The sequence below is a fragment of the Mus caroli genome, unplaced genomic scaffold (assembly GCF_978045245.1).
Source record: "Mus caroli unplaced genomic scaffold, Mus_caroli_1 scaffold_13, whole genome shotgun sequence".
NCBI lineage: Eukaryota > Metazoa > Chordata > Mammalia > Rodentia > Muridae > Mus > Mus caroli.
In genome coordinates, this window is record NW_028227268.1 from 120,058,083 (window position 1) to 120,085,197 (window position 27,115).

General features: G+C 46.8%; 1 protein-coding gene across 2 annotated transcripts in view; it reads left to right on the top strand.

Annotated features, from left to right (window-relative positions):
• The first annotated feature begins 5,406 nt into the window (after positions 1 to 5,406).
• Limk2 (LIM domain kinase 2) overlaps positions 5,407 to 27,115 on the top strand; it is a 65,915-nt gene continuing 44,206 nt past the window's right edge. Inside the window, exons 1-2 of one of the 2 annotated variants that reach the window (XM_021176297.3) lie at positions 5,407 to 5,529; positions 21,410 to 21,509. In XM_021176297.3, the coding sequence (XP_021031956.1) occupies positions 5,514 to 5,529; positions 21,410 to 21,509 (116 nt within the window). In that variant the 5' untranslated portion in view covers positions 5,407 to 5,513. The remainder of the gene's footprint in view (positions 5,530 to 21,409; positions 21,510 to 27,115) is intronic. The other variant, XM_085829163.1, reaches the window with a different exon arrangement.

The following is a 27,115-nucleotide window of genomic DNA, read 5'->3' on the forward strand; positions in this document are numbered from 1 at the left end:
GCATCTGACTTGAGTTATGGTTCCAGAGGATGAGAGTCCATGGCCATCATCGCATCAGGCAGGCATGGCACCAGAGCAGTAGCTGTGCGCTTGCTTACATCTGGTCCACAAGCATGAGGCAGAAAAAGAGCCAACTGGGAATGCCATGGGCTTTTGAAACTTCAAAGCCAGCCCCCATGACATGCCTCTTTTAACAAGGCCACACCTCCTAGTCCTTCCCAAACAGGTCTACCAACTGGAAACCAGGCATTCAAAGTTATGGGCCTATAAGGGACCATTCTCATTCATGCCATCACAGTGTGTGTGAGTGTTTTGTATACATGTATGTCGTGTCACCACATGTATGCCTGGCACCCACAGAGTTCCGAAGAAGATGTTAGATCTCCCTGGAACAAATACCATTTCCTTAACTTTTAACTCCTTTATGTATTTTGGGTGGGGGACAGCACTATGGTGCATGCCTATATTCTCACACTAAGAAAGGAGGATCAAGTTTGAGACTAACATGGACAGCAAGGAGGTGTTATTTAAAAAAAAATGTATGTGTAGGCTGGGTGTGGTGGCACAAGCCTTTAATCCCAGCACACTGGAGGCAGAGGCAAGAGAATTTCTGTTTGAGGCCAGCCTCATATATATAGTGAGTTCCAGGGGAGCTAGGAATGTATAGAGAGATCCTATTTCAAAAAACTGTGTGTGTGTGTGTGTGTGTGTGTGTGTGTGTGTGTGTGTGTGAGTGTGTGTGTGTGTACACATATATACTGTGATTCAAATCAGTTTAGTAAGTTTCTGGAGCAGGGGACACAGGGTTGAGACCGCTGCTGGCCTTCAACTCTTCCTTTACTATCCCACATCTGTCCTTTAAAGAAACCATGTCATGGAGCTGGAGAGATGGCTCAGTGGTTAAGAGCACTGACTGCTCTTCCAGAGGTCCAGAGTTTAATTCCCAGCAACCACATGGTGGCTCACAACAATCTGTAATGGGATCAAGACAGCTACAGTGTACTCATGCACAATAAATAAATAAATAAATAAATAAATAAATAAATAAATATTTAGAAAAAGAAAGAAAGAACCCTGTCATGATGCTGGCTCAGTGTCTTAATGGAAAGGACCTGAGTCACTCCTGTTGAGGTTAAAGTTCCATAAGTGCATAAAATTGTTAAGCCCAATGGTTTCACAAGATTCAACCCTGAGATGCACACACGTGGGGAAGCAAATTTAGAAATAAAGCTCTCTACAGTGCTGGAAATGACAGCATGCCACACAGTAGCCACTAGCAATGTGTGACTGTGAAGCACAGGGAATGTCACCAGTGGAGCTCTAGAACAACTATATTTTTCCATTCCTATTCTATAATTCCATTTCATTTTTACTTTTTCCCCATCTTTATTTTTTATTTTAAAAAAAAATATTTTTTTAATATGTATGTGTGTGTGCTGGGGCCTCAGGAGGCCAGAAGAGGTATCAGATTCCCTGGAACTGGACTTACAGTATAGTCTTCTAACCAGTGAGCCATTTTTCCATCCACAATCCCAATCTTAGTTTAAATAACCCCATCTAATATCATATAGCTCAGTGCAGATTTAGCCTAACTCATAAGGGTTGTAAAATGATACGATGAATGTTTTTAGGATTGAGAAGAATCAGGCATAAAATTGCAGAGACTATGGAAAGATGTTGATTGTAGGACTAATATGGTCTGCAATGGTCTACGTGGTGTTTATAGAAGAGTCCCAGGATGAGGGAGCAGGAGACAGCTGCAGGGTGAACTGTGTGATCTTGTAAGGAGTGGGGAGCTATTCAGGGAGTTTAGCAAGGAACCGAGGAGCAAGACCAGAAATGGTTTCGGACCTAAATCTGTCCATCTTCAGGGATAACTCAGGAGGGAAGGAGTCTGGAAGCCAAAGACTGGCTTAGCTTGAAGCCAGCACAAGTGGCAGTGGCAAAATCCTGGTGGGCACAAACAAGTGCCCTTAGGTGGCAGAACAAGAGCTGCTTTGCTTATTTGTTTTGGAACATGGCTGTGAAGCAGAGTTAGAGGAACACAGCTAGGTAGGCAGGGAAAGCTAAGGCAGGCTCCCTGAGATAGTAGCTGCTGCTTCTTCCCAGAAGACTCTTCAGAGAGAAACTACGGGAAGGCACTGGGCTGGCTCTGTATCTAGACAGGACCAGTAGCGGAAAGGGAAGGACCTAGAGTGCCTGTAAAATACCCAAGCCAGCATATCTTGACTGTAAAAGGTGTTGCTTTACTCTGCAGCTGAGTCTTCTGTCTTTCTCAGTTCAATTCTTTGTTCTTGACAGGGAGTAAACTAAGCAATCCCCTGTACAACCACTGTCACCTGCATTGTGTTTCCTTCATAGTCCTCAGCCTAGCCCTGAACCAGTAGGCTCAATCTGTCCTCCTGTCTCTGCTTCCTAAGTTTCTGGGAATACAGACATGAGCCGCCAAGACCAATCTGAGGTAGCTGTAAGGTTCAAGTCTTCAAGAGCCTAAAGACTAGATTGTGATTCAGCCAGTACAATCTAGTCTTGGGTACTAACTAGGTCTGATAACTAAATAAACTAGTGAGGTGGGTGCTTTCTAGAAACCTAGCAGACCTTGCCCAGCCCCTTCTTCCTCTCTAAGCCTTGCTCGTTACTCTTACAGTGTGGGAGAGATTCTGGGTGCACTTTGGAGTGCTGCCTCTGAGTGTTATCATTCCTCAGAGAACTGTTTCCTTCCTTTATATTATTTTTTGTTTTGTTTTGTTTTGCCTGAGTAGGAACCATTTATTCTTTACAGTTCTGGATGCCGTAACACGAAGACCAGTCTACCACTATGGCTGATTTCTGCTGATGGCTGGCTCGATGGCTGCCTGACATATAGCTGTCTTCTTGTTGTGTCTTCAGGAGGCAGAAGAAACAAGAAGACCTGTCTGGTGCCTCTTCCTAGAACACATTTGCCCCATTACAACAGCCTCGCCATGACCTCATATAACCCTAGTTACCTTGTAAAGCCCTCAACTGCAGGGATACTTTGGGGAATAGGACTTCATCACAAGAGTCTAGGGAAGACAGTTCAGTTCACAATGGCATAATTTAATAGTTTTCTTTGAACTAGGCATGGTGATACACACTTTTCAACTTAGCACTTAGGAGGTCAGCTTGATCTACATAATTCTAAACCAGCCAAGGCTTCATACTGTCCCTCCAAAATTTTAATTTAAAAAACAAAACAAACAAACAAACAAATAAAAACCTACATGGTACTGGAGAAATGGCCCAGTGGTTAAGAGCACTGGCTGCTCTTCTAGGGGTCCTGAGAGTTCAATTCCCAGCAACCACATGGTAGCTCACAACCATCTGTAATGGGATCTGGTGCCCTCTTTTGGTGTGTCTGAAGGCAGCAATAGTGTTCTCATATACATTACATAAATAAATAAATCTTAAAAAACAGAAACAGGGCTGGTGAGATGGCTCAGTGGGTAAGGGCACCCGACTGCTCTTCCAAAGGTCCAGAGTTCAAATCCCAGCAACCACATGGTGGCTCACAACCATCCGTAACGAGATCTGGCTCCCTCTTCTGGAGTGTCTGAAGACAGCTACAGTGTACTTACATATAATCAATAAATAAATCTAAAAAAAAAAAAAAAAAAAAAAAAAAAAAAACAGAAACAAATTACACATACTGCCCTTTAAACAGTGATTATAAGAGAGACGGGGTGGGATGAAAAGGCAGTCAGCAAAAAGTGGGAGGAGGACAGATGTGGTGCTCAGTTGTGGAAGAAGGGACAAAGAAGCAAGCAAGCCGCCGGTCCTCATTCATCTGTGCCCGGGAAAATACAGCAGGGCCTCTCTCTGCTAATCATTAAGTAGCTTGTCAGAAGAGTCCCAAGAATTCTTTCCTTTAATTCAGTATACAATCTAGTGTTCCCTACCCATCAGATATTTCCTCAGAGGGAAACCAGCAGCTCAAGTGGGTTCCCAGGAAGGAAGCCAGGTACAGCCCCCTCCCTAGCACTTGTGCACCCTAGGTCATATGGAGGCGCCACAGAAGAAACATCTAACTAGCAGCCACTTTTGTTAACAAAAGGCCATGCAGGAAGACAGAATTGTGCTGTTTTATTTACCTAAGTAGTAGAGCCAGAGGCAGCTGATGGGAGAGTTGAAGGCAGGATTAGTTTCCTTGGGCTCCATTCCTACCCATTTCCTGATCCTCTGGACACTTTTCCCACGTACATAAATCTGATGGAGGGAAGTAACAATTGTCTAAAACCGAGTGTCATAGTTAGGGTTCTAATGCTGGGAAGAGACACTATGACCACAGAACTCTTACAAAGGACAACATTTATTTGGGGCTGGCTCACAGGTTCAGAAGTTTAGTCCACTATCATCCTGGCCAGAAGCATGGCAGAATACAGGTAGACACGGCGGTGGAGAAGGAGCTGAGAGTGATACGTCTTTTTCTTCCTTTCTTTCTTTCTTTCTTTCTTTCTTTCTTTCTTTCTTTCTTTCTTTTCTTTTGAGACAGGGTTTTTTCGAGACAGGGTTTCTCTGTGTAGCCCCGGCTGTCCTGGAACTCACTCTGTAGACCAGGCTGGCCTCGAACTCAGAGATCCACCTGCCTTTGCCTCCCAAGTGCTGGGATTAAAGGTGTGCACCACCACTGTCCGGTTCTTTCTTGATCTTAGTCACAGAATAAGATAACTATGTTAGAACATCTAGATTTTGGGTTTTTTTTTTTTTATAAACAATCTAGAGATGATTTAAAACAAGAATATCTCAGCACTCAAGAAGCTAAGGCAAGAGGCTGGCAAGTTCAATTTCAGTCTAGCTGTATTTCAAGACCCTGTGGCAAAACAAAAGAAAAAATAAAGCATATGAAGATTGTGCGTGGATTATAGACAAAGTTTACACCATTTTCTATGAGACTTGAACAACCAGGGATTTTATATAAGGAGTGGGGGTCCTGGACCCAAAATTCCAGGAACCCAGGTATTTGGCCTCCATAATCTGCTCTAGGGAGCCTCATTTCCATATTGCCTTTGACACGCAAAAGTGGTTTCTCTTAGCTTCTTCGTGTTCACATTGCTGATTACAAACTGGGAGTCAAAAGACCTGTGATACCTACTCACGCTCTGCACCTGAAGAGCAGAGCCATTTTCAAGTAGTGTAGAAGGGCAACTGGACTAACCTGAGCGCTGAGGGTCCCCTGTGTTGCGACCTCCAGACTATACTGAATCACCCTGGTCAATCCGAACGCCTCTAGAGGTCGCCAGTCGCCAGCAGGCGCCAGAGACGCGGCAGAGTTCGCGCGGGAGGCAGGACGGGGCAGGGCGGGGCGTTAACCTAAGTGGGAGGGGCTCCGGGGCGGGTCCCCGTGCCAGGTGCGGTTTGGTCCTCCCAGGGCGCCGTAGGCGGTGCATCCTTCCGGCTGCAGAGGTAGAGACAGCCTCTTCTCTAGACCGCAGGCGGGCGCGGACCCGAGGCGCTGCTGCCGGGTGGTCCTTCCTGTGTTGTCGGCACCCTGGACCATGGCGGCCCTAGCGGGTAAGAAGGGCCCATTCCGTCCTGCCCGCCGCTCGCGGGTCTCTGGCTGTCTGGTTTCTCTTGGGTCCGGAATCCTCAGCGAGAGCCTGGCAGGGTGGGGAGGATCGAACACAATGGTTCCTCGGAACTTGGAGGTCTTGGAACTCTGGAAGTCCGAGCGCCGTCGTTCTAAGACTGGGGGCTCCTTGGGGCCGGCGCATGGGGCGACTTCCCGCGAGGTGTATCCTCTGATCTGCAGACCGGGCAAGTCTCCTGGTTAAGGAAGCCAAGGCACCTGAGTGTCAGAGATTCTGAAATATGGGAAGTACGGGGTCTTCCAGAGTTCAGGACTTGAGATTCCGAGTTATCCTGGGTTCTAGGTTTTCTGTAGACCCAAAGTTCTCGAAGGTGTCTTTGGCCTCTGGGATTGGGGGAGTGGTTCCTAGAAATAGAGTATGAGTGTGGAGTTTATGATGTGGATGAGAAGACATCCGACCGTTCTTCCTGAGGCTCAAAGACCTCTGCCTCCTGTGGAGAACAGCTTCAAGTCTTCCTAGAGACTAGTTGAGTCCTCGCGTAGTCTCTTATGCCAGCAGATTAATAGCTTTGCACCTTGAGGGGAAGAGTTGAGTGAAGGAAATTTCAGAATTGGCTTAGCTGGGCCTGTAAATCCCTTCACGTATCGTCTTGCAGCTTCCTGCCCCGCGGTATCATGAACTTTCTGCCGCCTGATTCCCAGCCACCGTGTGGGTGGCTCAGTTTCTGGGTCTACCAGGGTCGACCTCCAAAAGCTTTCTAGAAAGGCCAAGGGAGAATTTTAGGGGTGGGGGAGGGACTGAATATGTGCCTCCACTTCCTGGCTTTGGGCCGGTGGACAGTCACTTCCTCCATCCTGAATTCAAGGACCGGGCCGCCAGTGGGTCACTTCCTCACTACGGGAACATGGAATTTCTGACCTTATTGGTGATAATATGCTCTGGAGAAAGAAAGCACGGAGCGGAAATGCGTCTGTCTCTTCCCTTAATTTTTTTCCTGGCTGATAGTGGTGATTGCACACCTGTAATCCCAGACTAGACAGAGCCAGGAGAATTGCTTGGTCTGCGTGTGGAGTGCTAACTAGGTCAACCTGGACGACAAAATAAGACCCTGTCTCTAAATAAATAATTTTTAAAAATTGAGTTGGGGGATGGGATGTGGTTCACTTGGTAGAAGGCTTGCACAAAGCAAGGGGTCTCATCCCCAGCACTGCCTATACCTGCTGCATGCCTGCAATCCCAGGTCGAGGGAGAGTCAGAATTCAAAGTCATTCCTCTGATATGTAGGGAACTTGAGGCCAGCCTGGGTTACATGAGAGATACGGGCTTTCTTTTTCTTTTCAATGAGGCTGGAGAGGTGACTCAGAGGTTAAGGGTGTGCTGTTCTTGCAGAGGTCCCTTCTGGTTCCCGACACCCAACTCAATGTCCTATTCCTCCATCTCCAGAGGCTTCTTCAGCCCTCTATAGGTCCCTGCAGTCCTGGTGCCCATGCACACACACATACATAAATAAAGTCTGCTTTTAAAAATTAAACATGTGGCTTTTAGAGTTCTTCAGTTCAACCGATTTCCAGTGAATTTTCATTTATTTATTTATTTATGTAATTTTGAGACAGGGTTTCTCTGTGTGGCCCTGGCTGTCCTGGATCTGCCAGCCTCTGCCTCCGGAGTGATGGGATCGAAGCCCTGCATCCCTGCACCCAGCATGGTGACTTTTTCTAAGCACTATTGGTTCTCAGCTTTGAACCTTGATTATCAGGACTTTGTGCATGAGTTTAGTCATTTTTGATTTGTGTGTATGTGGTACTAAGGATCAGTCCAGGACCTCACGCCAGCTAGATGGGCACTCTACCACTGAGCGACATCCTCAGAACCTTTTAAACTTTAATTTTAACTCATTTTTTTAGATTACAGAACCTTCTTATATGTGTGTCTGCATGTCCACACATGCACCACGTGCATTGTACCACATGCATGCCTGGTGAGTGCAGAGGCCAGAAGGTCCTCTTGATCTGGAGTTACTGATGGGTATGAGCCACCATCTGGGTGCTGGGTGAATCTGGTTCTCCACGAGAGCAATAATAGCAACTAATGCTATTCTTCTTATTGTTGTTGTTGTTATTATCATTATTTATTAGGACAGCACCCCATTGTCAGTTGCTTAGACTGGTCCTGTACTCCTGGGTTCAAGCACTTCCTCGATCTCCTGTATAGACACGTGTTCTGCACCTGGCTAACATGTCGGGGGTTTTGTTTGTTTTTTGATAGGCAAGGATGGAACCTGAGGCCTTGCACATACCTGACATTACTCAACTACTGAGCTATATCCTCAGCCCTAGAAGTGTGACTCTTTTTTTTTTTTTTTTTTTTTTTCTTTTTGGTTGAGGAGACTTAGGACCTGAAGTAACTTGTTTACAGGCTTTACAGGTTTAGGACTGAATCCATGGGGCTCAGACTTCATATTTTCCAGCCTCCCTTTAGTGCCTTGTCCTTCTTGGGTCACAAACAACAGAATAAGGTCGCTTGGCGAGTCAGAGAAGGAAGTGGGATTTGGAATTTACTTGTTCTGTTCAGACATGGTTCTCAGACACCTCGGATTCCTGTGTAACAGGAGAATCAACAACAAGGAAATCAAATATTTACCATGTGCCTGTGATGTCTCTGGAGCTGGGCTGGGCCAAGTTTTACCTCTTACAAATTTTAAGAGACACCATAGCCAGGAAAGACATTTGAGATTATGTGTAGTCTCCTTGTTTTACATTTGAGGAAACTGAGGTTCCAGGAGGAAAACAGGCTTGTCCAGGGTCAGAACCAGGACTAATGTAGGAGACAGGAGTTTGGAGGCATGTGTGGAGGCTGGGGGTTGGAGGTGTCTGGGGCTAGAACATACAAACCCTTAGAAAATACCTGTGGAGTGGCTGAGGGGATGGCTCAGTTGGCAAAGTGCTGGGGGCATCAGGACCTGGGCTTCATCTCCATATAAAAAAACAGATATAGTGGCTCACGCTTGTAAGCCTCATGCTGGGGAGGTGGATCTCTAGGCTTGCTGGCTAGCCAGCCTAGCTGAGCTGGTTAGCCCCAGAATGCAGGACTGCTGAGATGGTTGCTGAGCCTGAAGACTAGAGTCTGACCACCATAACCCAAGCTAACTTCTGCTAAGTTCTCTGGCACATCCTTCTCCCTAATAAATAAATAGACAAACAAGTAAGTGTAAATCAAACCAAAATGAATGGTTCCAGAGTCATGACCCCCACGGTTGACCCCACCTGCACCCTAACACATGAACCTGTGTATGCACACTAAAGTAGCCATGGGCATGAATAACCCAGGGTTTGTGCTTTTGGGAAACTTGCTGTCTAATTACAATAATTAAGAAACAGATGAAGCCCCGTGTGATGGTGTATACCTTTAATCTCAGCACTTGGAAGGCAGAGGCAAATGGATCTCTACAGAGGGGGGTGGGGGGAGGAGAGAGACAGAGAGAGAAATCGAGATCGAGATCTCCAGCCAGGGCTACACAAGAAATCCCATCTGGAAAAACAAAACAAAATGACGAAAATCAAGATAAGTTTTGCAATGCCTATGTGTGACAACAGAATATCAGGCTGTATTCATATGTGTAGCCTTGAGTAATAAAGCAGGAGACAAAAAAAAAAAAAAAATAGGATAGACTCCTTCCTCCCTGGAGTGCATTTGGATGGGCAGAGAGAGTAAATGTGAACACCATCGGGACAGATGCTTTGAGGACAAAGTTTGATAAGGGGCCAGGAACAGTGAGTGTTTAGCAGATGTACTCAGGACAGTTGAAAGTTGAAACTGAGTGGCTACCCATCTTGGTCAAGGGGAAGGGAGGGAGGGAGACAGAGTTGGGAACTGATCACAATGCTAAGCACCGTGTTCCCACTGAGCTGCTCTTTTAGCCTCAGAGAGTACTTACTGCAGAAGGTAAGTTTTGAGACATTGTAGATAGTCTTATTTTTAGATTTTTTACTGTGAGCGAAATGAGCACATCAACAGAGAAGCATCCAGCTGTAGGGTAGGATGCACAGTGCGCGGGCCTCAGTCTCCAGCAGGAGCACAATAGTACGGTGTGGTAGAGCAAGGAGTGGGTGGTGGGGAGACCATGAAGCAGAGGGTTGGGGTTGGTAAACAGTAGAAGAGCAGTGGTTCTCGCCCTTCCTAATACCACGATCCTTTATTACAATTCCTCATGCTGTGGTGACCCCCAGCCATCAAATTATGTCATTGCTACTTCATAACTGCAGTTTTTCTCCTGTTGTGAATTGTAATGTAAAAATCCAGTATGCGACTCTGACCCACAGGTTGAGAACCGCTGCTGTGGAGTGTTTCATGCAGTTTTTCAGCCCACAGCAGACACTCTAGGTTTAGAATCACAGATGGTATATGGGCACAGGATACCCAGTCAGCAGGAAGGTACAGTGGGCCCTGACATGAGATGTTAGTAGCCATGGAAAGGCAGAGCTGACTAGGAGGTGTTTTATGACAGAGGCAGGGCAGAGTGACTTGGGTGGCCTTGGGTGTCAGGTGAAGGCACCAGAGATAGGATCTAAGACAACCAAGACATCTAAAGTCCACTAAAACCCATTATGCTTAGAGTATTTAGCCCTCTACATTCCTGGTGGGCTTTCTGCATACTCTGATGATTCTCATGCCGGGGCTGGCTCTGGGTCAGTGAGACCTGGGAGAAGGCTGGTGTTCGTGAGGTGTAACGGAAGAATAGGGACTGTCAATGTGTCATATCAATTTACATCTGCTACGGGTTAGAACATGAGAACATCACCTGCTTCTCTAGAACTTCACCCTGGGAGTCTATTGGAGGAAGTCTTTACTCCTCTAAACCACTGGACCAGGAAAAAAAAAAAGAGCCAGGCGTAGTGGCACGAACCTTTAATTTCAGCACTCTAGAAGCAGAGGCAGGTGGATCTCTCTGAGTTTGAGGCCAGCCTTTTCTACAGAGTGAGTTCTAGGACAGCCAGGGCTACACAGAGAAAAAAGAAAGAAGTTTTGGAGTCCGGCAGTGCTGGCCTGACCTCCTTGTAGTTGGTCAGGTCACACTTGAGTAGTGCTTAGGACACTGTGTGACACCTAGTGAGGACTCACAGTAATTTCTATCACTGACGGTGGGTGGAGCAGCTGAATGAGAAGCCTAGAGTTGAGTAGCTACGGTTCTCTAGCAGATCTGTTGCAGGCCTCCCCAGATAAGGAACCAACAACTCACGGGGAATGAAGTAGAAGCCCTACAGCCACAGGAACCTTCTGTCCTGCTTGCTCATCTGTCTACCTTGTAGCCCGTTACTGTGTGTAGCTCTCCCTGTCCCCAGAACCTGACTTGTCTCTGACTTATATTCTACATCTCCTTGTCTTTCAGCCTGGGCTGTCGCTCGCACTTGGGCACCTAGACCAAGTTTGCAGGATTTGTTTTGAAACCATTTTCTTTGGGTTTTGAAAGCAAGTCTACTCAGCTCAGCGTTTCCCCCAGCTAACCTCCTTAGATGTGCTTGTAGGAAGTAACACAAGCAGGTCCAGCTTAGGGCCAGGTACCCAGGAGGTCTTCACAGCCATTACTTGTTTTAATCTGCTTAATCCTGTAAAGTGTAACTTTAGCCTCTTTAAAAATGAGCAAAGGGGCGGGGCTGTGTGGAAGGAACACACACACTTTCAATGCTGGGAGACAGAGGCAGGCTGAATTTGTGGCCAACCTGGTCTACATAGTGAGTTCCAGGATAGCCAGGGCTGCATAGTGAGACTGTCTTGAAAAACCAAAACAAAAATGAGCAAAGCAGACTGGAGGGCTGGCCCAGTGGTTAAGAGCACTTGCTCCTGTAGGAGAGGCCAAGGGCTCTCTGTTCAAAGCACCCACGTGTCAGCTCAAAACCATTTGTAACTCCAGTTCCAAGGTATCCAACACCCACTTTTGGCTTCTGCGGACACCGGGCACACACGTGGCATGTTTAAATACATTTAGGCAAATACTCCTACATAGAAAGTTAAAAACACAGGTTTTGTTTGTTTTTAAATGAAGAGAGAACTTAATACCCTGGTGTTCATCTCTAACCCTAGCATCTGGGAGCTGTGGACAGGAGGACCAACCCTGGCCACATAACCGTGTCTCAAACAAAAACAAACAAACAAATAAATAAAGGCTAGGAGACAGACTCAGAGAGGGAAAAGAATTCATTCAAGGACATAGGGGCAGTAATAGAGCCAGGTTTTAAAATCCAGCTTTTTATTTAGTTTGAATTTGTGTGGTGTGTGTGTGTGTGTGTGTGTGTGTGTGCGCGCGTGTGAGCGCCACTTGCAGCAGCCAGAAAGGGGCATCAGATCCCTTGGAACCTAGAGTTATAGGAAGTTGTGAGCCACCAGAATGCTGGGAATCAAACCCAGTAATTTTAACTGCCAAGCCATCTCTCCAGCCCTATTTAAAATACATTAATTTCAAATGTTTTTGATGGGGGTGGTGGTGATGACTCGTGTACCATGATGCTGGTGTGGAGTACATAGAGGTCAGAGGACAGCTTGTGGAAGTCAGTTCTGCCTTTTACCATGTAGATTGCAGGGCTCAAACTCAGGTGGACAGGCTTAACGGCAAGCACCTTTTCTAGCTTACCCATCTTGCTGGCCTTTTTTTTCTTTTAATTCAAATAGGTTTGGAGAGATGGCTCAGTGATTAGGAATACCTGTTGCTCTTCCAGAGGACCCAGGTTCAATTCCCAACACCTATGTAATGATATGCATTCATCAGTAACTACAGTGCAGGGGGATCCAGTGCCCTCTTCTGTTGGGGTATTTGTGGGGGGTCGATGGCCCCTTTTGCTTCCAGATATCTGCAAGGCATTTTAACACCCACTTTAGCCCATAATAGCTCCTGAATAAAAGACACAGTGAGGTAGTATTTTTATTAATAAGCTGCTGGCACTTGCTGGGCAGGTTCTGAACTATTGTAACCCTCTAAGCTGTTAATACCCAGATAAATGCCCCATTACGTGCCATCTGCATCCTGTGGTCCCTCTCCTCTCTCTACCTGGGACCCTGTGTCCCACCTCCACTGTCCTCTCCTGCCCAGTCAAATGTCAGCTCTTTATTAACCAATCCAAGATGATGGAAAACAGTTTTTACATAGCATTGAGACCGGAGATGCTCGGCATGCCATCCTTAACCAGATAGGATGTCTGGGCACAAAAATCAGCATCTTAATATACAGTACACAAGACCAGCCCCCAACATTCTTCTGACCTTCATGGACATAAGTGCATGCAGGCAAAACACTCATATACATAAGATAAATCTTTTAAAAAGTTCATGTGTATATATGTGTATGTCTATGTGATATGCATACGGGTGCCTGTGGAGACAAGATGTTGGATCTCTGAGAAGTGCAGTTATAGGCAGGTGAGCCACCTGGGGCCCACTGGGACCCAAACCCAAGTCCTCTGGAAGAGCTGCAGTTTCTTTGAACCACTGAGCTGCCTCTCCAGCCCTCGGTTCTTATCCCTAACCCTCTCAAATAGACTTTCTCTCAAAAAGAGAAAGAAAGGGACCACAGCAAGAATGAAACCTAGCCTGGAGGCGAGAAGCCAGCTTTGGCTAGAAGGAGTCATCAGAATCTTGGTTGTAGAGAAAGGTCTAGAAAAACACAGAGGCTGCTTTAAAACTCATCTCACCTTGTATACTGAGCACCCCCTTTGGTGATACTCTGAGGACGAGGAGGTTTGGGGTGCAGGAAGAGTATCAGAAGAAGTTGGTCATTACAGTCATTACTTCAGTACTATGTTTTCTTTTGCCTTTGGTTGTCCCCCACAGCTGCTGCCCTGCCCTTCAGCTTTCTGCTTTTTGTCAAACAAGTGGGATTTGTACGCCTGATCTTTCCATTCCCAAAAGAGTCCAGCAGTTACCATACTTGTTTCAAGCTACCTTGAGTTGGCTGCACTTTGTTTCTGGTTCTCCCTGTCAGGTGGAACATGAGCCAATTCAAAGGGTTTTTTTTCCTTTTGATCTTCCCCCACCCTCCCCCCTTTCTTCTTCTTCTTCTTCTTCTTCTTCTTCTTCTTCTTCTTCTTCTTCTCTTCCTCCTCCTCCTCTTCCTCCTCCTCCTCCTCCTCCTTCTCCTCCTTCTTCTCCTCCTTCTCCTTCATCATCATCATCATCAAAAGGCTGGGCTCGGGCTGGTGAGATGGCTCAGTGGGTAAGAGCACCCGACTGCTCTTCTGAAGGTCCAGAGTTCAGATCCCAGCAACCACATGGTGGCTCACAATCATCAATAACAAGATCTGGCGCCCTCTTCTGGAGTGTCTGAAGACAGCTACAGTGTACTTACATATAATAAATAAATACATCTTTAAAAAAAAAAAAAAGGCTGGGCTGGGTTTTATGCGTGTGAGTTCAGGCATCAGGGGCTCCCAAGGTCCCGTTGCTTGTGAATTTCTCACTGTTCTGAAGCCTGAGTTCCAGTCTAAAGAGACCAGCTTAGACCAAATTTGAGCCAAGGTCTCAAGCAGTGACTTGGGGACCAGGGCGCTCCACCCTACCGAGCCTTCCACTGACCTGCTTTGGTCCAAGGAAGTCTTAGATTGTCAGAAGCTGTGTAGGATCATAAAAATGCAACTGGTGGTTTGGGGTTCAGGTTCCTGTGGGATCAGCTTTTGGGAGTTTTGTGATGGCTAGGCAACTAACTGCCTTTTTTCTCTCAAGTCCATGTGTCTTTTAGACAAATTAAATGATGAGCTTAGATTATTTTAAAGTTTCTCTAAGCCTTGGCATGGCGCATGCCTGTATTCCCAGCTGTTTGAGAGGCTGAAGCAGGGTATCCTGAGTTCTATGCTAGTCTAGACAATGTAGCAAGACCTAATGTCTAAGTAAGGACACAAAGTCCCTCCAGCCTCAGGCTTCCTGTTGTTGCAGTCCCTGCTCTACTGGAGTCAGATTGTTTGAGTCACATTACCAATGAAGTCGGGAAAGAGAAACCTCTTAAAAAGTAAAAATATGGGGGCTGGAGAGATGACTCAGTGGTTAAGAGCACTGACTGCTCTTCCAGAGGTCCTGAGTTCAATTCCCAGCAACCACATGGTGGCTCATAACCATCTGTAATGGGGTCCAGTGCCCTCTTCTGGTGTGTGTGAAGACAGTGACAGCGATAGTGCACTCACATATGTAAAATTAAAAAAAAAAAAAGCAAAAATAGAAGCTGGGCTGTGGTGGTGCACACCTTTGATCCCAACACTCAGGAGACAAAGGCAGGCGAATGTTCATGTTCAAGGCCAGCCTGGCCTACAGAGTGAGTTCCAGGACAGCCAGGGCTACACAGAGAAACCCTCTCTTGAAAAACAACAAACAACCAGGCTGTGGTGGTGCACCTTTAATCCCAGCACTTGGGAGCCAGAGGCAGGTGGATTTCTGAGTTCAAGGCCAGCCTGGTCCACAGAGTGAGTTCCAGGACAGCCAGGGCTACACAGAGAAACCCTGTCTCGAAAAACAAAAAAAAAAAAAAAAAAGAAAAACAAACAAAAAAAAGAAAGAAAGAAAGAAAGAAAAAGAAAAACAACAAACAAAACAAGGTGGCAAAAATAAATATTTTATAGCAAGATTGAAAGAGTCCTGAAGGTGAGAACCCTGTAATAAGCCACGCCCGTTCTCAGCAGCAGCCCTCCTTTTGTTTGTTCTTTGAGATAGGGGTTTTGTTTCTTTTTTGAAGCAAGAGGCAGGTAGATTTATTTCAAGGTCAACCGGGTCTCCATAGGGAGATCTAGGACTCACATGTGCATGTCCCAGTACCATCATGTATGTGCTAGGAATCGAACCCTGGTCCTCTGGAAAAGCAGCCACTGCTCTAACCACTGAACCATCTCTCCAGCCCCTAGCTCCTGTCTTAAAGGGGGCTGGAGATAGAGCTCAGCTAGAGCACTTCTGGAGGACCCAAGTGCAGTTACATAGTGCCTCTCATTAGTCTGTAACTCCAGTTCTAGGGGACCTGACTCTTCTGGCCTCCATGGGCAATTCACACATGTGGTGCACATACATATATGAAGGCAGAATATCAATACACATAACAAAGAAAATGCAAAACACAAAGGACTTCCTGTATAGTCCAAATAACATTTTAAAGGAGGGCAATGAATCCAGTAAAAGCTGAAGGTGTGGTTCTATTTATTGCACCCTAATAAGGCCCATTGTTTGAAGCACCTGTAGATGTTTACTTAGCCAGGCTCCTTTCTAGACTCTGACCAGTAACTGCTGCTGAGCTGTGACAGCTGTGAGCAATAAACACTGTAGAGAGGGTGACCAGCCTCAGAGTGGAAGAGCAGACTAGCCTGGAGATTGCTCTTCCATTGGGCTTCACGAAACTCTCCCAGATTTCACACGCATACATTTCTCTTACATTTCCTGAATTAAAGGTTTCAGGAGAATCAGGATTGTTGGTTTGTAGGATTTTAAGGGAGCAAAGAAGGCCAAGAGAGTTGTGTGCAGAGAGGACCACGGAAGGAAGCGACAGAGGAAGGGAGATAGCAGGCATTCTGGGTGTGTTTGTTCAAATACTATCTAATGGGAAAGTGTTATATATGTGGGTGTGTGTGTGTGTGTGAGCGAGCTCTGAGTGCCTCAGTGCAGAGTGGGGATCAGAGTGTTGTTCTGAGGCAGGGTCTCTTGTTTCTGTGGCTGAGACGCACATGCTTCCTGGTTCACCAGAATACTCCTGGTTTTTATCTGCTGAACCATCCCCATCACCAGTGAGTCTGTAACAGAGAAACAGAGGTCAGGTTCATGCACAGGAGACTTCTCAGTAGGCGGCTGTCCTGGGAGCCAGAGGACTGTTCTAGTACAGTCGCCCTGCTGACCTTTGAAGTTCCACTTGGAAACTTTGTAGGTGCCTATTACATCAACCTTCCAGCTGGATTTGTGGCCAAAATATTGTCTGTGCCAGACCTATGCTGGGCTCAAGAAGGAAGAGGATCAGGATGCAGCTGTGTAGAGCTGGGAGTGAGGGTCTCAAAGCCTCAGGACTGCAGATGGAGAATTAACACATTGTACCAGGGGAGTATAGACAAAGTGAAACCAGCCATGCCTTTGGGGGCATCAAGAAAGACATTTGATTAAGTGAAAAGATGGAAAAAGTGTGCTTAAGGTGTAAACAGTGAGATGGCAGGCTGTGAGCATCGGGCAGGAATTCAGAGTGTTTCATCACTAGCAGTCTTCTTGTAAAGGGCAGTGGGGCCTCCAGGTTCTTTGGGGTCACCTGGTGAAAGCCTCCTCGGTTTTGGAGGGACTTGAACTCAGTATTCCAAGTTGGGTCCCAAGTCCCTGTGTAGTTAAGAATGACTTGAACTTCTGACCCTGTTGGCTCCAGTCAAGGTTACAGGCCATAACATTCCAAGAGCGTGTGTGTGTGTGTGTGTGTGTGTGTGTGTGCGCGCATGCACGAGAGGCACGTGTGTCCAGTGTTATGTGGGGGACTTTGAGGTACTTGGCAAGCATTCTGTCAGCTGAACTATACCCCCACGCCCCTTCACTCTTTACATACATGCTTAGTGAAGGACTGTTTCATCCAAGACCTAGGCTTGCTTGATTCTCCAGGCCTTTAAAGTCAACAGTACTCAACATGACTATAATTTAATCATGTGTGGATTTTTGTGTCTCCTGTCTCTAATGTCCCTTTCTTTCTCTTCCCCACAATCCCCAAGGAAAAAAGGTTCTCTTTATGAGGAGAGATGAGACACCCTGAATTCCTGCCCTGTGTTCATAGACATGTTTCCTCAGAGCTCAGCTTGGAAGTTGCTTCTTCAGGGAATCCTCTTTTGCCCTTCTCCTGTTTCCCAGTTCTGAATTCACTCCGCCTCCATGCCACTGCCCCAGTTATAAACACAATCGTGCTGTTGGAGGGCTGGAGGCGTAGCTGGCATGGAATAAATAAGTGTTCAAATAATGGCCTGAAAGGTATCTATTGAATTTAACAATCCACAGTCACTTGGTTGAGGCAGTTTCAGAGAAAAGACAGTGGGAGGCAGATTTCAGTGGAGTGTGAAGCAGCCGGGAAGGGGGGCTAAGTGCAGTGTGGCGAGGACCTTTCCCTGCAGATGCAGCTGAGATGGGGAGAACTGGCATGGCTGCTGGTGTTGTTAGGAGACTCTGTTGATTTAAATGACAACAGAAAGGCTTTGGTGCCAGGGTCAGAGCTGGGCAATAAACCAAAAAAATGTGTCTTCAAAGAAGCAGGACAGGGATCCAGAGGCAAGGCCATGTCAGGGAGCCTGGCTTTTATCCTACATACACTAGGAAGTCTGACCTGGAATAGAGTTAGCCTGGAGTATGGGTGAGCCAGCAGCAACCGGACTGTAGACTGGACAAAGGGTAGAGCTAGGGAAGGACATGGATACAGATCGGAGCCTGTGTCTGAGAAAGGAGGGTGCTGGGAGTCGAGCTTGAATGCTGAGCAGCTGCTAACCTAAGTGTTCACATGGAGAAAATAGGTGGACTCATGAGGCATGCAGTAAAGGGGAGGGGCTGGCGCTCTGAGGTCTGGGAACAGCCAGACAACATTGTATCAGAGCCAAGGTGCTGAGTTGCTCAGTCAGTGGGTTATAAAGCAAACACAAGAAGGGTGATGTGGTCTGTGGGGGGTAGGAGGATCAGGAGTTCAAGGTCACCCTCAGTTACATGGTATGTTAGAGGCTAGCCTATGCTGTATGAGTCCTTATTTCAAAAATACCAAATTCTTGTTTCAAAAGCAAGATATAGCTTTAAGATAATGAGATATGTTAGATGGAAGTGGAGGTGGACATTTCTTGTAGGCTTATTTGGAGTTGGGGCAAGGAGGCCAGAGGAGGGTGTTAGATTCCCTGGAGCTGCAGTTACAGGGGGTTGTGAGGAGCCTGATATGGGTGTTGGGAAGCAGTTGTTAACTGAGAAGATTGATTTGGCCCTGGCTCATCCCATATCCTCTCATTGAGATCCCTGGAATCCACAGTGGAAGGACAGAACTACTCCCAAAAGTTGTCCTCTGACTTTCATAGACACACTGTGGCACCTGCATCTTATCCCTCTGCCATTCACACACATGCAAGTGCACGCACATCACACACACAATCAGTATGGTATATGTAAGTCCTGCTGCTTAAGTAAGAGTGTAGCTGAACCCTTCCCTAGCATTCAAGGAACCCTGGGTGATCCTCACCACACCACAGAACACACATACATACATAAATACACACGTGTGTGTTCTCTCGCTCTCACTCTCTCTGTCTGTCTATCTGTCTTTCTAAGTCATCATCTTGCTCCATGTGTCTAACCTGGCCTGGGCCAGGTTTAAAGAGTAAAGTAAAACCTTTTTACTTTGTAGTTTTGAAGAACGACAGTGTATGTGCACTGAGTACTGCTATTCTGACACATAAAAACACATGCATATACATCATAAATGCAAACATATAATAATAAATAATAAAAGTGTTTTAGTGTACTCCTTTAATCCCAGTATTCAGGAGGCAGATGGAGGAAGGAAGCTCTGTGAACTTTAGGGCATCTTGGTCTACATTTCAAGTTCCAGGCCAGCCAGTGCTACATATAGAGATCCTATCTCAAGACAAAAATTATTTAAAAAAGAAGCAAGAGAGAGACCTTCAGATTCAGGAAGACCAGTTGAAAGCTAGCCTGGCAGCAGGCCCCTTAAGCCTGGCTACTGGTGAATCAGGGAGAGGCAGGTAGATGGGCAAGTTCTAGGCTCGTAGTACAGAATGATTGGACGCCGGAGTAAGATTCTGTCTAAAAAGAGAAGGGCTAGAGTGGTTCCTTATTGTGCACAAGGACTTGGATTCAACCCCAGGAACACAAGAAAAGAAAGGAAAGTGACTGATGGCATTCACATGTCCCGAGCCTGAGGAAGCAGTGGAGAGGAGCCAGCTTGAAGTGCTGACAGCTCTGGGGTACAAAGACGACAACCCCTACACTGGCTGCCCCCATAGTGCTGAGCAGTCTTGAAGTCCCCCAGCCGTGCTTTGTCTATTCATGGCCCCTGTGCCTGTGGCAGGGTAGAGTTACCGAGAGAGAACAGAGCTGCGTACAGAGTATTCGCAGTCTTGTGCCAACCTTGCCCCTGTCTGTAGAGTCGGGTACCACGGCTTGATTTCAGCTGCCTATTTTACTTGAAGAAGTTGGCATTTGAGCCACACCAAGAGCACTGCTGTGATTGGGTTTCCTCTGTGTTAGAGGGTCATAAACTAGCCTGTACCAATCTTAACCCACACCCTCCTCCTTTGCCAATCTTCTCCAGCTTCCAAGGCTTTGCTCTGCTTCTCTATGGAGACGTTTCTGCCCTTATTTGAAGGAACAGTATTAGCATGGAGAGGAGAGGCTAGTGTCCCATACGCACACACACACACACACGTGAGCACACAGCCCTCAGCATTAACCCATCCATCCATTAAAGACTGCAAGATGATTTGAGACTGAAACCCATTGGGTCTGTGAAAGCAGCAGTAGTTCTTAGCACAGGAAACAGAAACATTCATTAAAGGCTTACTCTTCTGTCACCAAATTAAGACAGTTCTGTCTCTGAAACAAAAAATTAAGACTATGGGAGAGCGCTTCTTTTCCAGTGGTTTGGCTCTTTAAATATCAAAGATGATGTAACCATCAGCCTGCATCCTGTGGCTTTGTGTGGAGAGGACCGGTTGTGTTGGTTGATTGAATGAATGAGCTCCTGGACCAGGTTATGGGAAATTCAAGACATAGTGTAAGCCAAACTGGGGGGAGCAGGGAGCAGGCGGGGGTGGGGGTAGGGGGGGTGGCGTGTGGGTACTACCAGGGAAGGAGGGATGGAAGGAGGGAGACCCTTTCACATCTACTGATAAGAGCACAGGCTGAAAGGTCTGAAGGAAGTGATGGGCTTTGCAGATTGTTAGTAGACTTAGGTTTGGGGGAGAACAGTCAGTTATATAAAATTACATTCTTATTTATTGTGCGTACTTTTAGAATGTTTTCAGGATCTCAGGAGAGACCGCCATGACGAGAAAGGTGCTCTCCCCACATGGGAAGGATGAGCAGCTCACTTTTATTCTAACATAAGTGGTCACAGCGCCTTTTCCCCATTGGCTGGGGGCTGGCGAGTTTTAGATGAATTGCATCAATGGATGGCAAAAGTGGAGCTGGCCACTTAAGTCACTTAAGTGCTAAGAACACAGCATGGTCACAGTATAAACCAGAGTCTTACCAGATTGAGGGATTAAAACATTTGCATAGCTGGGTGGTGGTGGTGCACGCTTTTAATCCCAGCACTCAGGAGGCAGAGGCAGGCGGATTTCTGAGTTCGAGGCCAGCCTGGTCTACAGAGTGAGTTCCAGGACAGCCAGGGCTATACAGAGAAACCCTGTCTCGAAAAACCAAAAAAAAAAAAAAAAAAACATTTGCATAAAGGTTTTACAAGGTGGGGCAGATAAAAATGATTGGAATTCCTAGTCATAAAAGTTTTATAGTGTTTGGTATAAAAGACTAATGTTTAATGTCTTACACACACTGTGGCCTATGTGTGGCAGAGGGTGGAGTGACTTCTCCCTCCACCATGTGGGTCCCAGGGACCCAGCTCAGGACCGCAGGCTTGGTGGCCCTTACCAGCTGAGCCATCCTACCGGCTCCATCAGACAGATTTGTGTTTTAATTGAGATTACTTCTGAAGCAAGAGTTGTCTTACCTAGAGAGATGTTGGCGTGAGGCTTGCCAAGTGTTTACCTGAGGTTTTGTGGAGGGGAAACAGCACTGGCAGAGCCTAATCCCTTCAGTGGGAGCTTCAGTTATTCCACATGACTGAAATTCTGTTCCTTGCTTCCTGCTACTTAGGGACTCTGACCGCCTTGGTTTTGTTTCAGGTGATGAAGCCTGGAGATGTCGGGGCTGTGGCACCTATGTTCCCCTGAGTCAGAGGCTCTATAGGACTGCCAATGAAGCCTGGCATGGCTCCTGCTTCCGGTAGGTGCCTCTCTTTCCTTCCCATTGGGCCGTGGTCCATGCACTGCTTCCACGTTCTGAGAAATGCAGAAAGCAAGCTTCTGGCTAGAGAATTTTAATCTTGGTGGGGCGTTAGGGGCAGGGAAGGAATGTGCAAGGAGGAACAGTCCCAATGCCAGATTCCAGTCCCAGGAACTGCAGACGGGTCAGGTGCCCTGGAAGAGCCAGGCGAGGGGAGGAGCTATTCTAGAGTTTCTCCAACACCCCTGCTTCACAGCATGGAAGCAGGCCAGAAGGAGTACCTTTCCCCATGACCACATCACTGCTTAGGAAGGTGCCTGTGGCAGCGAGGGGGGCTGGCAGTGTCATCTCTCCCCCACAGGACTCCCCACCCTGTGGCCCTCCTCCTTGACTTTATTATTGCTTCCATAGTATTGTTGAGAAGCAGCTCTGTTTCTTTGGTTCGTTCACTTTTTGAGACAGGATTTCTCTGTGGAGCCCTGGCTGTCCTGGAATTTGCTATGTAGACCAGGCTGGCCTCCAACTCAACAGATCTGACTGTGTCTGGCTCCCCAAGGTTGGGAATAAAGGTGTGTGCCACCACCGCCCTGCCAAGAAGCCACTTGCTATCGTGCCTGGCCATCTGAGTTCTATCTTAGCACTGTTGAATGAGAGAGCCAACTCCTGGAAGTTGTCCTCTAGCCTGCCCATGCACACCATGTAGTGTGCACCTGCACATAGACACACACTAAACAAACAAACAAATATAGATGTGTTTTTAAAATATTACAGGCTTTAAACAATGGTTTTTGCTTTCTGAGACTCAGTTATAAGGAACTGGAGATGTTACTAGGGACCTCAGCATGCAGTGGGCAGTAGGTACCCACTGAGCACCAGCTCCTTTCCAGGGCAGAAACTTGCCTTTGCATACAGTTCTAGCCCACAGTCATTCCAAATGCCGTGCCTCTCCTATAGAGGTGGGGTGGGCATGCGTTACCCATGTCTGATAGTAAGATGGATGTTAACAGAGACTGTGCGGCACAGCTCCTGGCTCCCACACACAGCTCTATATGCAAACCCGCTATCAAGCAGTTGAGCCTTATGTGCCTACCTCCCTCCTCCACCCACCAAGCTCAAGGTAGAGGCTGGCCACCAAAAGCTGGAGAGGTACCAATAATGTTTTCTGTCCTTTTAGCTTCAGTCCAAACTTCTTCTTTCTTTTTTTTTTTTTTTTTTTTTTGGTTTTTCGAGACAGGGTTTCTCTGTGTAGCCCTGGCTATTCTAGACCTTGCTCTGTAGTCCAGGGTTATGAGCTACTGTACCTGGCTCGTTCTTATTACTTCTGATAACTAGGAAAGACCGCCTGTTACATCTGTAACCCTTCATACTGAGAAGAAGACTGTTCAGGGTCACTCAGACTGTGGATGCCAAGAGCTGGTCTTTAGACTGAAGTCCTGAACCCTTTGCAGTTTTGATCAGATGTTTGCTTGTAAGGGCGTGAAAAGAAATGTATGGGTGGAGTGACATACCTGTCATTCCAGCTCTCAGAAAACTAAGGTGGAAGATTCTGAGTTTGAGGTCAGCCTAAGCTACACAGCAGTACTCTGCCTTTAAAAGAAAAAAGTATAAGGTCAGTGCTGCTGCTGCTGCTGCTGCTGGTACACACCTTTAGGGCCAGCACTTGTGAGGCAGAGGCAGTGAGATCTCTATAGAGTGAGTTCCAAGACAGCCAGGGCTACACAGAGAAACTCTGTCTCAAAAACAAAACAAAATAAAATAAATGTAAGCATTGAATGAAGGTACAAGCTATAGAGTGAGGTCAAGTTCTCAGGCAGAGCCTTTCAAGTTATTATATGACCTTGGTGATTTCCCTGCCCTTTTAAAATGAAGATAAGAGGGGCTGGTGAGATGGCTCAGTTCGAGGCCAGCCTGGTCTACAAAAGTGAGTTCCAGGACAGCCAAGGCTACACAGAGAAACCCTGTCTCGAAAAACCAAAAAAAAAAAAAAAATCCCAGCAACCACATGGTGGCTCACAACCACCCGTAATGAGATCTGAAGATAGCTACAGTGTACTTACATATAATAAATAAATAAAATCTTTTTAAAAACTGAAGATAAGAATATGACCTCACAGCCGGGCGTGGTGGCGCACGCCTTTAATCCCAGCACTCAGGAGGCAGAGGCAGGAGGATTTCTGAGTTCGAGGCCAGCCTGGGCTACAGAGTGAGTTCCAGGACAGCCACGACTACACAGAGAAACCCTGTCTCGAAAAACCAAAAAAAAAAAAAAAAGAATATGACCTCACAGGCTTATTGGGAGTAAGTGATGAAATGTGATACTCTAAAGTATTCAGATAATTTGCCCATGAGAAATACCTTCCTACCAGTAGCTGTGGCTTTCTGTTGTGTGCAGAGTGTGCATCTACACACCTACAGGCACACACTCACCTCTGGTTGCACATTCTTTGGGCTTCTGTTGTAGAGTCCCTGGGGGTGGCATCTTTGAACTACTGCAGTGCAGTTAAATCACAGATCATGCCCATGGGGATGGGGACGGGGGGGGGGGGGGGATAGAATACCAGTTCCTGCTGATTGCTGCTTTGCCTAGTTCTGAGATAGCTCTCATCTTATGAACTTTCTCATGGTAGAACTGGGATGCCATGGGACCTTCCACAGAGCAGAATCATTTGCCCTGAGGAGCATAGCAGTCTTTTGGATCCAATTTTACTTTTGCCCAAGTCAGGTAAAGTCCTTTAGGGCTGGGAAGGGCTATTTGTTTGACCTCAGGGGCCACCTGGGCTAAGGAGGATGTGGGGATAAGGAGCCTGAATAATTGTCTTTTCCAGTCTTTTCACCCAGCTCTCCTGCAGCTCTGGTGAGGTTTAGAGTCTCTGGTACAGGCCTGTGGGAGGCAGGATCTCCCTTCCCTCTGTATTGTGGAGGGAAGTTCGTTCTTCATGACTTCTGTCCAGCCCTGCTCTTCCCAGCTGGGCCACAGTTAAAGAACAGGAAGCAGATGGCTCCCCTCAACACCTTTGTTCTCCCTGGGTGAGGCTAGATTTTGAATGAAGAGACTGCTGGGATTTGGTCCAACCTCCACCCCTCCCCTCCTTCACTGTGTTTCATGGTGACCTAGAATGACGTCTGTAGTTCCACCTCTGAGACCCTTCCTTGGGTTCTCCAGTGCCCAGGACATCTTCAGACTGGAGCCTGGGCCTGTTGGGTCAAGTCCAGCTCACAGGCCTCCTGGAAGTAGCTCAGGGCATTGGGCAGGTTGGCCAGGATTCTTCTGACCATCCCTTGTTCTCTTTCCTCTCCTTCCCACAGGTCCCGTTTAAACTGTGTGCCTCTGGCCTGCTTTCCCTTTCTTTCTCCCTTTCTTTCTTTCTTTCTTTCTTTCTTTCTTTCTTTCTTTCTTTCTTTCTTTCTTCCTTTCTTTTCCTTTTCCTCTTTTTCCTTTTTCCTTTTTCCCTTTTCCTTTTTTCTTTTTTCTTTTTTCTTTTTTCTTTCAAGACAAAGTTTCTCAGTGTAACAAGCCCTGGCTGTCCTAGACTCACTCTGTAGACCAGGCTGGCCTCGAATTCAGAGATCTGACTGCCTTTGCTTCCCAAGTGCTAGAATTAAAGGTATGCACCACCACTGCCTGGCTTTGGCCTGTTTTTCTTTGAACAGTGCCATTGAATCTAAATCTGGAACTGTTCTCTGAAGCTCCTGGCCTAGGCCCCTCCTGGGGCCAAGAGTGGAATCAGACAGAGCACATGTTCAACACAGCTGAAGTTAGCCTGTGGAACTGTGAATGGTGACCCGACTGTCCCATCTGTCTGTCTTGTTCCCCTCCCCTTCTTTTTTTTCCCCTCCCTTTCTTCTTTTTTTAAAATTTTTTATATAAAATTTATTTATTTAACGTATGTGAGTACACTGTAGCTGTCTTCAGATGCACCAGAAGAGGGCATCAGATAACCATTACAGGTGGTTGAGAGCCACCATGTGGTTGCTGGGAATTGAACTCAGGACCTCTGGAAGAGCAGTCAGTGCTCTTACTCACTGAGCCATCTCTCCAGCCCTCTCCCCTTCTTTTTAATAGCTTCTCATATCCCAGGCTGGCTTTGAACTTGTGCATGTATCTGAGGATGAGGCTGAACTTTTCTGATCCTCTTTGCCTCCCCACGTGAGTGCTGGGACTACAGGTGTGTGCCACCAATCCTAGCTTATGCTGTGCTGATTGAGCCAGAGTTTTGCTGCATAGAATGCAAGTATTCTGCCAACTGAGCTACACTCTAATCCTTTTAAAATTTTGAGGTAGAGTTGCAGTGTAACTCAGGCTAGCCTCAGAATCCTTCCAGTATCCTTAGCTTTGGGACTACAGATGTGCATGTCCTAGCCTCATCTAGCCTCTCGGGGATTTTGTTGTTTACATTGTTGGGGATTGGACCCATGGCCTCACATACTGGGCAAGGTGTTTGTTCTACCACTGAACTGAGACTCTGGTCCTTATAGAATTCTATCTTGAGACCAAGTTGTCCAAGCTATGCGCTTCTCAGGCTAATCTCAAGTTTGAGACCCTCCTGTGTAAGCCTCTGGAGTAGCTGGTTGTCAGGATGGATCACTACAACCCGACTTCCTGTTTCCCAGTGGCTGCTGCTCTGCTGCTGCTTCTTCTGCTTCCTCCTCCTCTTCCTCCTCTTCTTCCTCTTCCTCCTCCCTCTCCTTCTCCTCCTTTTTTAAAGATTTACTTATCATATAGATAGATAGATAGATAGATAGATATAGACATAGATATATGCAGTCTTCAGACACACCAGAAGAGGGCATCGGATCCCCATTACAGATGGTTATATGCCACCATGTGGTTGCTGAGAATTGAACTCAGGACCTCTGGAAGAGTAGTCAGTGCTCTTAACAGCTGAGCCATCTCTCCAGCTAGTGGTTTCCTTTTATGGGGAAGTTTAGCCTTTTAAGCAGGGTCCTAGAAGAAGGAGAAGCTGCCTGTCAGTCTTCCACAGCCCTGAAGGGAACTGCTATTGTTGGATCTGGCCCCTAGCTCTCTTAACGAAGGGAACCTACCACCTCTAGGGCACTGGTGACTGTCTAGCCTCCTTTCTCAGGGTGATAAGCACAGACTGAGCTGTATCTTGTAAGAAGCATTTGTCCATGCCTGCCCTCTGGGGTAAGGCCAATGCCAGTGGAAGGTGGTACTCATCTCATCAGGCAGCACACTGTGTCTGCTCCGTTTGCGAGTCCAGCACGGTGCAGCAGACAGAGAATCAGAAACTTTAGGGTCACAGTCAACTGGCAACGGGTACCTCGGAAGTGCCAAGCCATATCAATTGTTCCCATTTAGGTGTGGTATCCTAGTTACAGTTCTGGGAACCACAAACTAGCATTCCATGCCAGATACTGTCCTTACTGTTTTACAAGCAGTCGCTTATTTACTCTTGAAGATAACTCAGTAAATGAGTTGCTTGTTTTACCTACTTCAAAATAAACAGCCAGGATTTTTCATAGGCACCTGTAATTGTAACACTTTGAGAGGCTGCCTCAGGGTGATGTGAACCTGAGGCAGCCTAGGCTATACAGTAAGACCTTGTCTCAAAAGCACATGCCAGAACCAAGCCAGGTACGGTGCT